The 14,063-nt window shown below is 41.4% G+C and overlaps 1 protein-coding gene across 1 annotated transcript; it reads right to left on the bottom strand.

Moving 5' to 3' along the window:
* Window positions 1–12,210: 12,210 nt before the first annotated feature.
* On the bottom strand, window positions 12,211–13,839 carry LOC311135049 (uncharacterized protein). Its single transcript, XM_084168912.1, has 3 exons — window positions 13,824–13,839; window positions 13,628–13,736; window positions 12,211–13,388 (listed from the first exon to the last, which is right to left on the bottom strand). Exons 2-3 carry the CDS (start codon window positions 13,707–13,709, stop codon window positions 12,445–12,447), a joined length of 1,026 nt encoding a protein of 341 aa, XP_084025038.1. The 5' UTR covers window positions 13,710–13,736; window positions 13,824–13,839; the 3' UTR covers window positions 12,211–12,444.
* Between the last annotated feature and the right edge of the window lie 224 nt (window positions 13,840–14,063).

The raw sequence follows: 14,063 nt of genomic DNA, 5'->3' as shown, positions 1-14,063 counted from the left end.
AATATTCCTCACTTATCTTACAGAATGAGGTAACTCCTTGAACCAAAGATTCCTACCTGCCTATCCATCTTTAATTTGCAAACAGAAGAATCAAATCCATATGCCTTCCATTTAGTTTCTCTCTTCCCTAACGAACTGTATTGATCAGATATATCTTCTTGTCTTCCATCAAAATCAAAGAACTCATCCTGCACCTCCATGATAGTATTCTCCCTCTAACATTACTCAAAATAAGTTAGCAATCACTCATAACCCTCTTTCACTTCATATCATTTTACAAAATATACTTCCTTTCACTAGGTGAAACAGCTTCTACTTCTTATCCTCATAACAACACTTCTTCTCCATAATTATCTCTCCACATGAGAGGAACGTCACCACTACACATTCCTTCTCTCACATCTACAAGGAAGATGAGCTGTACCACCCATCCTAACCCTAATGACAGTCTTTTCCTCTAAAATTGGTGCTGGAGCAATTGGCTCCCTTGTAATCAAATGTGATACATTTATAGCTTTAATAACTGTCAATGTTGAAAAAGTTGAATTGCTTCTCACTGTTGTTGTAATAGACTGAAGTGTTGATGTCATTGTTGTTGATTCATCCATTCTCTCTAAAGCTTTTAACTCTTTACTTGTATTTCCATCTATCACCACTAGTGTCACTACATCAACTCTCAGTCCCAACTCTCATCCCTCACTTTCAAACTGTTGATTATAAAAAATACATTCATAATCACCTTGATCCCCCTGCTGGGAATTGTACACATAGAGACTACAATCACCCTCAATCTTCTCTCTTCTCTTATCATTCAACAACGCATACTTTCTCAATGCATCTGCTCCTAACAGATCTAAACTCCTACCATATCTATCTTCCCACTGAACTCTAAATTTCCCTTCACCACTGTTCTCTCTCTCTTCCTACTAACATTGAAGCTTAGCTGACTGTCCTAGAGTTCCTTCAACCCTAGTTTTCATAACTTTTTAGTCTGAATTTTCTCCTAATTTTTCAAAAACCATTTCACTGATTTATCCACAAATTCCTTTCCATCTAATTTTAGGATATTTGATCGGAAGTCCCCACCTGCTTATGACTTCTTTACACAAAAACTTGGCAAACGATTGAGCATCTTTTAGCCTAGTTTGACATCTTATTCCCCTCTTGGTGTAGGAATGTAACCAAGAATAACAGTCACCCCCTGTAAACATCACTTTTCAGACAGATTGTCCTCCTTCCTATGAAATAGTCAATCTTTTCAAGCAAATATGGTTCCCAAAAACCCTACTCCTTTATGATCTGTCTCCTAATCTCCCCCCTTGCAACATTAGCTAACCCCTAGCTTCCTAAATCATCAGACCTGATAGGTCCAGAGGCGCTACTATCCACCCCTCATAGTTTCTCCCCAAATAACAATTGATTCCTACTCTAACGATTTTTTTCTATTGTCTCCAAAACAACTGCTTTTGAAAGTCCTTCAATTTCTGGTTCAATCCCTTGGATTGCTTCATCTTTCAATGGATACTGATTCTTCCAAGGAGGTCTTCCTCCTCTTCGAAGTTCAACTTTCACCTCAATTGGGCTGATTCCACAAATCCAATATCAGTACTACTTTGATATCACAAACATTCTTGAACTTTTTGCAACATCTCCTCTTTAATAGATTCTCAATCCATCTTCACACTTCAAACAGATTCATGTGTCATCCGTACGGTTTATGACTCTCCTTGTCCTTCAGCCAAAATCATCATTTTCAGAAATCGCTGATCTTCACTCCTCCAAATCCCCCTCCTAATTAGTTGATTTTGACATAGTGAGATGTGTAACCTCTTCAGGCTGAACACAGATAAAAGCCTTTCCACTATCCATCATCACTTCCCATAGTCCGTTGTTTATTTTCACTTCAATTGTTGGATCTTTTTTCCCTAACTGGTGCTACCAGCTGACACCCCCCTTTCGGATCTTCTAGGCACCCCTAGAATCCTTGCTTCTTGCCCCTATAAGGGATCACCTGTCCTCCAGATGATCTTCACTTGCTCCTGTATCTTCCTCTGAAATTCTCTCTTGTGTTTCCTTCTGGCCCACTACACTCACAGCAAAATCACCAACCTGTCCACAATCATAACACACTTCTTAAGATTGCTGGAAGTATGGCTTAAATCTTCCTCCTCTTCCTAAGCCTTCTCGTCCTCTTCCTCCCCAATTCTTTCAGTCCAGAAACTATCTATGGATATGAAACAACTTGTACCACTAGTTGTGGCTGGTACAATTGCATTTGACCTTGTTCAGTTGAAGCTGTGGCAGTGATTGTTGATTTGGTGCACACTGATTCTTCATAACCAAAGCTTTTCTTCTCCTTCTTATTCCCCCCCCCAGTTGTATTTCATCAAGTTTTCTGAGAGTTTCTTGGTCCTGTTCTTTCTAGTTGTTGACATATCGGTATTCTTCAAAGGCTTATATTCTAGGTTCTGTCCTCGAATATCATCTGGCATCATCTTCTTACTTGTGCTCTCTTTCCTTGGCCTCAATGTATACTTTTTCTCCTCCAATTCTTGGGATCCTTTTCTCAGCAGTTTTTTCTTCTCTTCTGTATCTTCAGCTTCTTGAGTTGTTCTTCCAGTTCTCTTTGTCTCTTCTAAATTATTCCCCTTTATCCAGGCATAATACACATCAGTCTATATCTCTTTCTATTTCTTCTTCCTTCAACTTCCATCAGAGATCGAATCTCTAGTATCCTTCTTCTTTCCTCTCTTGCCAACTTCCTTCTGATCACAGAGTCATATCCACCCATGATCTCCTCTCAATCACTCTGATCATCATCTTCATCATCTTCAAGTTCCATCTTCCTGAACCTCACTCCACTCTTAGTTTCCAGACATCTCGTTTTCTTCCTACTTTTGGAGTTTTGATTAATCTTTATGGTCGTTTCTGCTTTTCCTCTCTCTATTATTCAATCACTTTCATCATGTTGATGACGTCAGGGTTAAAAATCCCTTCCACTAGCTATGGTTGTTCAATGTCAGGCCAACGTTTATTCCCTTTTCCAAATAACCTTGCAATACCATTAACTAAAGGATTACTATTTTCTACTACATCAACAGGAGTAATTACTTTCATAGTTTTTATGTCATTTTCCCCCTTGTAACAACTCTTTTATATTCCTTCATTGTAAATTATTTCATTATTTTAGACTATATAGCCTATAGTTCCCCTCTTTTTTTTTTCTTCCCCAAATTCATTTTATTTTATTTTATTTTACCAAATTATTGATTAGTGGCAATCTTACCACATCCAATCAAGAAAGTAAATGAAAGTAGTCAACTTCAGAGCAATCCAAAAAATAAAGACCTCTAATCCTGCAACACTACAGTACTCACAACCCCCATTGCTTAATAAGCACTCAATTACCTTAATTTTACAGAATAATGTCAGTGCTCGATTTCCCCCTCAACTCTAATCAAACCCACTCATGCACAAAAACTCCAAAATGCAATTCTTAATTACATCCATTGATCAGTCTGTTGCCAAGTTTTTGTCAAATTGTCATAACATCAAATATGCTAGGCAACCAAAATATCCTCTATGGGAAGGTACGTTTTGTAAATAGAACAGTACTAGCCTTGATTTGACTTGATCCGTTGCAGCAGACTCTGTCGCATGATGCACTCGTCAGCACTTTCTCTCTCTCTCTCTGTCTCCTCCTGCTTATCGTCTCTCATATCACAAAAGAACAAAGAAACGGACAATAATTTAGTAGTTTATGCACTCACTGAGTTATTTCAACCATTCAATATTCCTCTAGTCATACTCGCTCTAAGAAATAGGCAAACAACTTAACTCAAGAATAGTATAAATATCTCAATAACATTTTATTTTATTTATTTATTTAATATATATATATTTTTTTTTTAATCCGTCAACATATCTCTCTCATTTATCAATTCAATAGATCTCAACAAATAGTTTCATTGTTAAGCAACAGCCTATTTAACAAACAGAACATTCTATTCGTGTCTAAATCTCCCCCTCTGTCTCTGTCTGTTCTGAGTATGCGTCTCCCAGCAACTCAGTGCAGGCAGAGGAGTGGCACATTTGCGCTATGTAACTCTAAAGTCATAAAATCACACGCATGCGTAGTACATTCACCAGTGCGATTTCAGAGTGGAGGGAGCTCTCTCCCAGCTCTCTCCCAGCTAGACAACAGAAAGTAAACAGTCCCGCTGTACTTCCTCTCTTTTACCCCCCATAGACAAACAGTAACACTTTAACAGAGCTCACAAACATTGAACACAAATCCTACTTTCTTCTACACACATACACATACATACATACATACATACATACATACATACATACAGTTTAAGAGGCTTATCCCATTCCTATGGACCCCTAAGGCAGTATGCTACCTACATTGCACCGTATAATTCCATTGTTCCTAAATTTCTGCTACCACGAGTTCCGCGGACATCCGATGAGCGGTCACATCAATCATATACTTCGTCAACCATATGTTGAGCGGTAACTTGCAACCGAATATATATACCACAACCTCAAGCCCCCTAGGACTTACCTAAATACACCTAACGTGCTTTTAGGATTTTCCGGCCCATCCTAATGATCGCCTCCTTAGAGGGCTTCCATAGATTCGCAATGGCCTAATTTGTATACATTTACCTTGGCATTATTCCTTCATTCTATTCTTCTTGAATTTTATTCAAGCAAAATATCCCTATAGACACTCCCCCCCTTTTTGCGTTGCTTTCAACGCAAACAAATTTAGAACGGACTCCTACAGCAAAGCACACACGCAAGTTCTTAACGGTGCATTCATTCAACGCACACACACAGACACACGAACTGACCAGTGCCCAAACTAGTGAGAAAACTCACCCTTATCTGCCGGACTCTGGAGCGAAAGTCAGCTCGGCGCCCATGAATGGAACGCTGAGAAAAGACGCAACACGACCAAATACCTCGTTGCCATTTTGTGGTGTCAAGAAAACGTTGCTAATTATGCTGTGAAAACAAGGAAATCCGCTGACGCTGTACTTTGATTATAAAGGTTTATTTATATCAAAGGGTTCCAGCTTCAATTTACAGATATCTGCAGAATATCTGGAGAATAACCGGACCCCAATCTGTAATATGTTATTCTGTCCTCCTTTGTTTTAACCGTGGTATTTATATCCTATGCCCTATGTAACATAATATGGGTGTTTTCCTACCGACCAATCCCATGACTCCACACAACAGACTTCCTCTAACACACCATTTGCAACCATCAACAAAGTCATAAACTGTTTAAACACTACAAAAGCAAGCATGATTTCCTTGTTCCTTGTTTTCACAGCATAATTAGCAACGTTTTCTCGACACCACAGCAACAAGGCACTAAAGTAATACTGCAAAACATGTGGCAAAGCAATTCACTTTTTGTCCTGAATACAAAGTGTTATGTTTGGGGCAAATCCAATACATCACATTACTGAGTACCAATCTCCATATTTTCAAGCATAGTGGAGGCTGCATCATGTTATGGGTATGCTTGTAATTGTTAAGGACTGGGGAGTTTTTCAGGATAAAAAAAGAAATGGAATGGAGCAAAATCCTAGATGAAAACCTGGTTCAGTCTGCATTCCACACGACACTGGGAGAGCAATTCACCTTTCAGCTGGACAATAACCTAAAACACAAGGCCAAATCTACGCTGGAGTTGCTTATCAAGAATACAGTGAATGTTCCTGAGTGGGCGAGTTACAGTTTTGCCTTAAATCTACTTGAAAATCTCTGGCAAGACCTGAAAATGGCTGTCTAGCAACGATCAACAACCAATTTGACAGAACTTGAGAATTATTTAAAGAATAATGGGCAAATGTTGCACAATTCAGGTGTGGAAAGCACTTAGAGACTTACTCAGAAAGACTCACAGCTGTAATCGCTGCCAAAGGTGCTTCTACAAAGTATTGACTCAGGGGTGTGAATACTTATGTACAAAAATTACATACAGAATCATTTACAAAAGTATTCACACCCCTGAGTAAATACATGTTAGAATCACCTTTGGCAGTGATTACAGCTGTGAGTCCTTCTTGATAAGTCTCTAAGAGCTTTGTACTCCTGGATTGTACAATATTTGCTCATTATCTTTTTTTTTTATTCTTCAAACTCTGTCAAGTTGGTTGTTGATCATTGCTAGACAGCCATTTTTAAGTCTTGCCATAGATTTCCAAGCCGATTTAAGTCAAAACTGTAACTAGGCCACTCAGGAACATGCAATGTTGTCTTGGTAAGCAACTCCAGCACATATTTGGCCTTATGTTTTAGGTTATTGTCCTGCTGAAAGGTGAATTTGTCTCCCAGTGTCTGTTGGAAAGCATACTGAGCCAGGTTTTCCTCTAGGACTTTGCCTGTACTTAGCTCTATTCCTTTTCTTTTTATCCTAAAAAACTCTATAGTCCATAGCCGATGACAAGCATACCCATAACATGATGCAGCCACAACCATGCTTGAAAATATGAAGAGTGGTACTAAGTGATGTGTTGGATTTGCCCCAAACATAACGTTTTGTATTCAGGACATTAAGTACATTTCTTTGCCACATTTTCTGCAGTTTTACTTTAGTGCCTTATTGCAAACAGGATGCATGTTTTGGAATATTTTTATTCTGTACAGGCTTTCTTCTTTTCACTCTTTCATTTAGAATAGTATTGTGGAGTAACTACAATGTTGTTGATCCATCTTCAGTTTTCTCCTATCACAGCCATTAATCAGTTTATTGATATGCCACACCTGTGAGGTCTATGGATTATCTTGGCAAAGGAGAAATGCTCACTAACAGGGATGTAAAATTACTATTTTGAGTCCGTTGTTCTCCAGATGCCTGCAGATGTCTGTCAATTTACGCTGAAATCTTGTGATATAAATAAAGCTTTATAATCAAAGTACAGTGTAAGCGGACTCCTTGGTCTCACAGCATAATTAGCATCATATTTTTAGATACCACACTTTACCTTTCATCATCAAATGGAACTGTGTGACTACTCTGGAAATGTTTTGAGTAATAAATGTGTATCTCAAGCATTTTCTTGGAAACGCATTGAAACCGTCTTAGTAAACATGTCTGAAAGGAAGTGGCTAATTAGAATGTTGGGACATTATTTGAAGCCACTACAGGTATTATAAGCTTTGAATTGTTACCTTATTCATTATTGTATTCCAAATATTGAGCGCCTGACACCGTTTTACAACTGAGAAGAACGTCCTGTTAACGGCTGTCATATGCAACATACCCGCACGCGGGATTGAGTGAAACGCAAGGACGCGGTTACAAAAATACATTATGATGCAGTAAAACGCCTTGCATGCAATAGAAGAGATGTCCAGCGTCACGAAATAAGTCCTCAGACCATCTCGGAAAAGGCTCTTGATCTGACGAAGCTAAGATAACGCTTGAAGAGACGATGGCCTTAATCATCCACACAGCAGGCAAATTGAGGTAAGTTCAATAGATAGATATTTAACTAGATCTTCTAGTAAGGTAAGTATGATTAAGCAAGTATTTATGCTAATTACAATGTATATCTTCACAGATGTAAATGTTCAGTAAGCTTAACAAGTGTCCTTCTCTCTTCCCACAGCTCAAGCAGAATGGCGAGTCCAAGTGACCCAAAAAGTTCCTTGCAACCACAAACTCAGAGTCTACACAATTGGCCCAAAAACATAACAAGGTTTATCATTGGCTAAACCGGCCCAAAGTACTTCAGTTCCCATGCACTTAGTGTTCAAAATAACTAAGTGGACAGTACTTTAAAGAATTCAACCAACAGTGATTCTTAAAATGATTGACATGTTGTTTCTTTGAAGTTTGCACATGAAAAGTGTTTGATGTAATACATAAGCTCAACAGCTGTAGTAACACATGGTTTTAACAGGGTATTATACTTTATTTTGTAATAATATCTTCAGTATATCTTGCTTCACAATAATGGGTGACACACAGACACACCAGTATTTATTTTACATTTAGCAGACGCTCTTATCCAGAGCAGTTAAGTGCCTTGTTTAAGGGCACATCGACAGATTTTTCACCTAGTCGGCTCGGGGATTAGAACCAGCGACCTTCCGGTTACTGGCACAGCGCTCTTACCCACTAAGCTACCTGCCGCCCTTATACACCAGTAGAGGAAGGCTCACTGTAATGACTGGAATGGAAAAATATCACACTAACACACATTTATTCCTCTAGTAAATCACGGCTACAATGTCAGGCTTTGAAAAAAAACATACTGTGAAGTCATTATGACGACCAACAACGCCACAGTGACAATAGTCCATGGGCCACAGGCAGAATTTAACATTTGTCCACTTTGGGGTGGTAAAGTCTAATAACGATTTTGATTAAGGTCCATGTGTAACGTATACGCTGGGAGTCGGGAAGCAAGTACAGGGAGTGCATTTAATGGTAAATAAAACAAGAAACACAAGTAGCGTATAGACATGAAACACAAACACAGAGTCACTAACGCCTGGTGAAGGTACCAAAGGGAGTGACAGAAATAGGGGAGGTAATCAGGAAGGTGATGGAGTCCAGGTGAGTCTGATGAGGCGCAGGTGCGCGTAACGATGGTGACAAGTGTGCGTAATAATCAGCAGACTGGCGACCTCGAGTGCCGGAGGGGGAGTATACGTGACATTACCCCCTCCCTGACGCGCGGCTCCAGCCGCCGACCAGAGGGACAGTCCTGAGGACCAGGGGCGGAACAGTCGCTTCTCCTGAAACCCGGGGATCGGTCGCTTCTGCTGAGGCATGGGAGCCTGACGAGCCGCCTGAGGCATGGGAGCCTGACGAGCCGGCTGAGGCATGGGAGCCTGACGAGCCGGCTGAGGCATGGGAGCCTGACGAGCCGGCTGAGTAATGGGAGCCTGACGAGCCGGCTGAGGCATGGGAGCCTGACGATCCGGCTGAGGCATGGGAGCCTGAGGAGCCGGCTGAGTAATGGGAGCCTGACGAGCCGGTTGAGGCATGGGAGCCTGACGAGCCGGCTGAGGCATGGGAGCCTGACGAGCCGGCTGAGGCATGGGAGCCTGACGAGCCGGCTGAGGCATGGGAGCCTGACGAGCCGGCTGAGTAATGGGAGCCTGACGAGCGGGCTGAGGCATGGGAGCCTGACGAGCCGGCTGAGGCATGGGAGCCTGACGAGCCGGCTGAGGCATGGGAGCCTGACGAGCCGGCTGAGTAATGGGAGCCTGACGAGCCGGCTGAGGCATGGGAGCCTGACGAGCCGGCTGAGGCATGGGAGCCTGACGAGCCGGCTGAGGCATGGGAGCCTGACGAGCCGGCTGAGGCATGGGAGCCTGACGAGCCAGCTGAGGCATGGGAGCCTGACGAACCGGCTGAGTAATGGGAGCCTGATGAGCGGGCTGAGGCATGGGAGCCTGACGAGCCGGCTGAGGCATGGGAGCCTGATGAGCCGGCTGAGGCATGGGAGCCTGACGAGCCGGCTGAGGCTTGGGAGCCTGACGAGCCGGCTGAGGCTTGGGAGCCTGACGAGCCGGCTGAGGCTTGGGAGCCTGATGAGCTAGCTGAGGCATCCTCGGTAGACTCGGCAACGGACGCTTGATGGGCCAACCGGGTCTTGTAAACCTGACGAGCTGGCTGAGGCATGGAAGCCTGACGAGCAAGCTGAGGCATCCCCGGTTGCTCCGGTAGCGTGACCCGACATCACCTACACTAACAAAAAAACACTCCCTGATGCTTCCCTTTGGTGAGGCGTTATTCTGTAACGTGTACGCTGGGAGTCGGGAAGCAAGTACTGGGAGTGCATTTAATGGTAAATAAAACATGGAACAAAACAAGAAACACGATTAGCGTATAGACATGAAACACTAACGCCTGGGGAAGGAACCAAAGGGAGTGACAGAAATAGAGGAGGTATGATGAGGCGCAGGTGCGCGTAACGATGGTGACAGGTGTGCGTAATAATCAGCAGACTGGCGACCTCGAGCGCCGGAGAGGGAGTATACGTGACACCATGTCTGTGGGTTATATTTTGGAATGATAACCACGTATCAGAGGTAGCTAAATGTGGTTATCACTGCATTATATGTTATGACCCCTATGCGGTTAGTTGTGCCAACAAGATTGAGGGTATGTATTATTAGGGAACAATCTTCGTAAAGGGGCAATCTGCAGTTGCCACATCCAGTTTTGGATTGATAAATGTCAAATTAACTTAGTTCAACTGTCGTACCCCATCAGAACCCCAAATATAAGCTTGTTTAACTCCAATGTTTTGTCAAATAAACGTGAACAAACACTATATAGCCTCAAAGCATGGTTAAAACTATTATTTTGGCATCATGGATGGTCAGTCATTGAATCCATTGCTCTGTCTATGAATTTGAGAGTGGTTACATTGCTCCAGCCACATCCCTCAGCTTTTGACCAAAACAGGGGCGGGGATTTTGCTTTGTTATTGTTATTGCCTCTTTAAACTAAGGCAATTTTATATGTTAATAACTTCATAATACAACAGATATTTAGGTATGAAACATTGGAATGGTAATGACATTTCTATGGGCCCACCTTGGGGGGGGGGGGGGGGGGGTCAAAGGTCATACATGTGTGCATTTTGGGGTATATTAAGCCAGAATGGACAGTATATTTAAAACCAAATACTTTTAGACTTTTATTCAAGTAGTATTTTACTGAGTGACTTTCACTTTTACTTGAGTCATTTTCTATTAAGGTATCTTTACTTTTACTCAAGTATGACAAAAGAGAACTTTTTACACCACTGTGTGCAAACCTTGGGGTCCCGAGGACTGAGTTTGGCAAACGTTGATATAGAGTCAAAATAGATTTAGTCTATAATCAGAGAGGAAGAGGTGAAGCAAGATGGTTTACTCTGCCCAAAATCTGTCCACAAAAATAAGACCACGGCACGAAGTGAGGAAATGTTGTATAGTCAATGAAAGAGTGTCGAATTTGGTCAACATAAAATGTAATTGCTAATTTGCTACGTGAGGCTTATTTGATCTAATAGAAGTTTCGTAATGGTTAATAGGCCCTTTTCACGATGACGTCATCTAACTTCCGCCTTTCCGCGTAGCAGGTTAACTTCACTTCCGTTCGCCCGTAACCTGAGACTTCTCTTCTGAGGTACGTTTAAGTTAAATTAGTAAAGTTAAGAGTAATAATGTTTACGTATATGCAATGGTTTGTAACTTGCTAACGTTATTGTTAATTCATAATTGTTCACTGCCTTAGTTACTTAAAAGTGGGCTAACGTTAGCTAACAACAACTTAGTACCAGATACCGATAACGTTAAAAGGTAGCGTTACATTGCTGCCTGGCTGTAATGTAACAAGTTTACTTAGCTAGCTATCTAACCCTTTGTTAGGCAGTTAGTTTATTCATGAATGTATAGTAACTCACCTATTCAAATACTGTTGTGCATGATAGCTAGATAAATATTGATTCCTGGTCAAAGCTGAATGTTAATTTAGCTGTTTCTTTTCTCCCGGTGTCTGTATCGCAACAGTATCCCATCCAACACCGAAGCATGGCACAATCTTCGAGAAGATGCTATTGCAGTGTACCATTTTGTTCAAACAACAAACAGAAATTCCCGTATCTTCCCGTAAAAATCTCCTCAGCTCAGCAGGGAGGACACTCTTAAGACCCAGGCCATCGCCCGGCTGAGGATTTTAGTCGAGAGGGCCATACGGAGGGTGAAGGAGTACCATATCTGGGATGGGCTTGTTCCTCTTTCCACAGTGGGTTCAGTGAATCAGCTGTGGGCCATCTGCTGCCTCATGTCGAACTATCAGGGACCTCTTGACATTACAGGAGACAAACCAGTCTGATGTTTTTGTCAACTGGAAGTTGTATATTTCCTGAGTAAGCTAGATGGGCTGTAAATAGAAGTACTTTTATATTACTGTATTGTATGTACAAAAAAATGTAAATATGAATTAACTTTGTTGGTAATTTAATTGATCTAATGTTATACTGTATGTTTTTGTTAAGGGTAATAACTTTTTCATAGCTATTAATGAACCTAATGTGATATATTGTAAAAATATCCAACTATTAACCATGTTATGTGCTTATGTGTCATGGCACTGATGGAACTATTAAATATATGTTTGCAAGCAACTGCTTCCAATCCTTTTTGATTTTGGTAAGAGCATTTACAACATCGCAATCCTTTTCAAAATTTGTATTTCAATACATAGATATACAGTATATAACACAATTAAGTTCATTTGCAGTTAAAGAAAAACATGTCGACATTTACATCACAATCCTTTTCAAAATGTGTGTTTCAGTACATAGGAGATATACAGTATATGACAAGTTAATTTGCAGTTAAAGAAAAAAATGTCAAAGGTTCACCTTCCACATTTACCTTAACACTATTTACACATAAAATTCTGCCTTATGTTTTATAACTTAAGAAGACATCCATGTAGATGTTATAATAGAAATGATCAAGCTTCTGTCGCATTGAGTGGATAATCTCCTCATCCCTAAAGATTCTCTCAACTGTGAAGTCAGTGCGGGTATCTGTAATGAAGTCACACCACTGAAGTCCGCTTAAGGCGAGTTGGCCTTGAACCTGATAGTAGTATTTGTGGCTCTTCTTAAGGCAGGCCTGGCCTTTAACTGTGATCAGGTGTTTAACTTGGGTAACATTTTCAACATCGCAACTCTTAACCTCAGCAAGACCAAATGGTGGTGCTTCTGTTGGGCAGAAGACTTTAGCATCCGGGCTGGCTGCAAGGTGAGGTGAATCAGGGTGGATGATGACCCCGCATTGTTTCAGAGAGACATCACAAAAATCAGAATATTGCCTCAGTATCTCAGGTTCCAGATCCAACCCTCTTCTCATAGCAGCTGTCTGAGGAGTTCCTCTCAGAATGCGGGTTGCCAAAGCCTTGGCAGACAACTCCCCACGAACATGGCATATTTCACGGAATCTGCTGGCTGTCAGTCGGGGTTTGCGTACCTGGCTCCACAGCTGGCATTCTGACTGCATTCTTGTTTCTGCTTCAATAGCAGCAGACATCTCCTCTGACACAATCAGGCTGTCCAAATGACATTGTTGTATGTAGTTGGGCTCAAAATCAATGGGAAATTTAAAGTTGTAACCTTCAATAGGCAACTGAGGAAACTCACTGGCACCAGGGTGTTTAATAATATCTCTACTTAATTCTAGAGGGCACTGGTAAGAAAGCACAGACCCAAATGGCACAGGGCCAAATTTAGAGTCCACCAAATTAAGGCCCTCAAGCCCGTGCAGCAATTTGCAAATCCCTGGTTGTGGACGGATGTCTTTCAGTTTCTCAGCACTGGCCATGACGTGAGGATCCGGAATAGGCCCTGGCATGAAAGTGAGATATGTCAAGTTTAGATTTCATTAAATGCCACCTTATCTTTTTCACTAAAAAAGACAACCACACTCATCCAGTCTCGTACATGCTTCTAATACAAATAAAAAAATATCCACTGAAAGTCTATATAAAAAGTAACAAATAATAATCACTTTTATGTTTGTATTATTTTAGAAATGCACTAAAGTCTTTGTGCTCTAGTACAGGCGGGGGCTCATTCAGACTCACCATCATAGGCTCGGTACAGTGTGCACTTCACACCAGCTCTGACACTTGTTTTTTTCTTAGCCGCTGGTTTACACACCGCCATATCATTGGTGGCCTCTGGTACAATTCCCTGTGATATAATAATGATGAACAATACATTGTCAAAAGTCAATACAAACTGCAAAATCCTGCATCAGTGTAACAAATAATGTCTGACCTGTGTCCTAGGCCGGTGCCAGGTCTGCAGTGCGCTGGTGCATGACAGAGGCAATGACACTGTCTTAAAGCCCATGGTAACATAGTGAGCACTTTGAAAAAGAAGTGCTACTATGTGATTACATAGTGCTTTCCCAGCAGAGCAGGAACATGACATGTGATTGAGTACCACAGGAACCTCTGCAGAGTCTAGTGTAACCTGTTCATAGAGACATAACAATTAGTGCTGTACTTACAAAAC

The sequence above is a fragment of the Coregonus lavaretus genome (assembly GCF_964263955.1).
Source record: "Coregonus lavaretus genome assembly, chromosome: 9".
Classification (NCBI taxonomy): domain Eukaryota; kingdom Metazoa; phylum Chordata; class Actinopteri; order Salmoniformes; family Salmonidae; genus Coregonus; species Coregonus lavaretus.
The sequence above is the reverse complement of the archived record's forward strand: the minus strand, read 5'-3'. Positions and strand labels throughout refer to the sequence as shown.

Excerpts from the sequence above, each read along its gene's own strand:
- LOC311135049 (XM_084168912.1), bottom strand. The coding sequence starts at position 13,709 with ATGGCGGTGTGTAAACCAGCGGCTAAGAAAAAAACAAGTGTCAGAGCT. Across the intron at positions 13,389-13,627 it reads ACTGTACCGAGCCTATGATG|GGCCTATTCCGGATCCTCAC; the intron begins GTGAGTCTGAAT and ends CTTTCATGCCAG.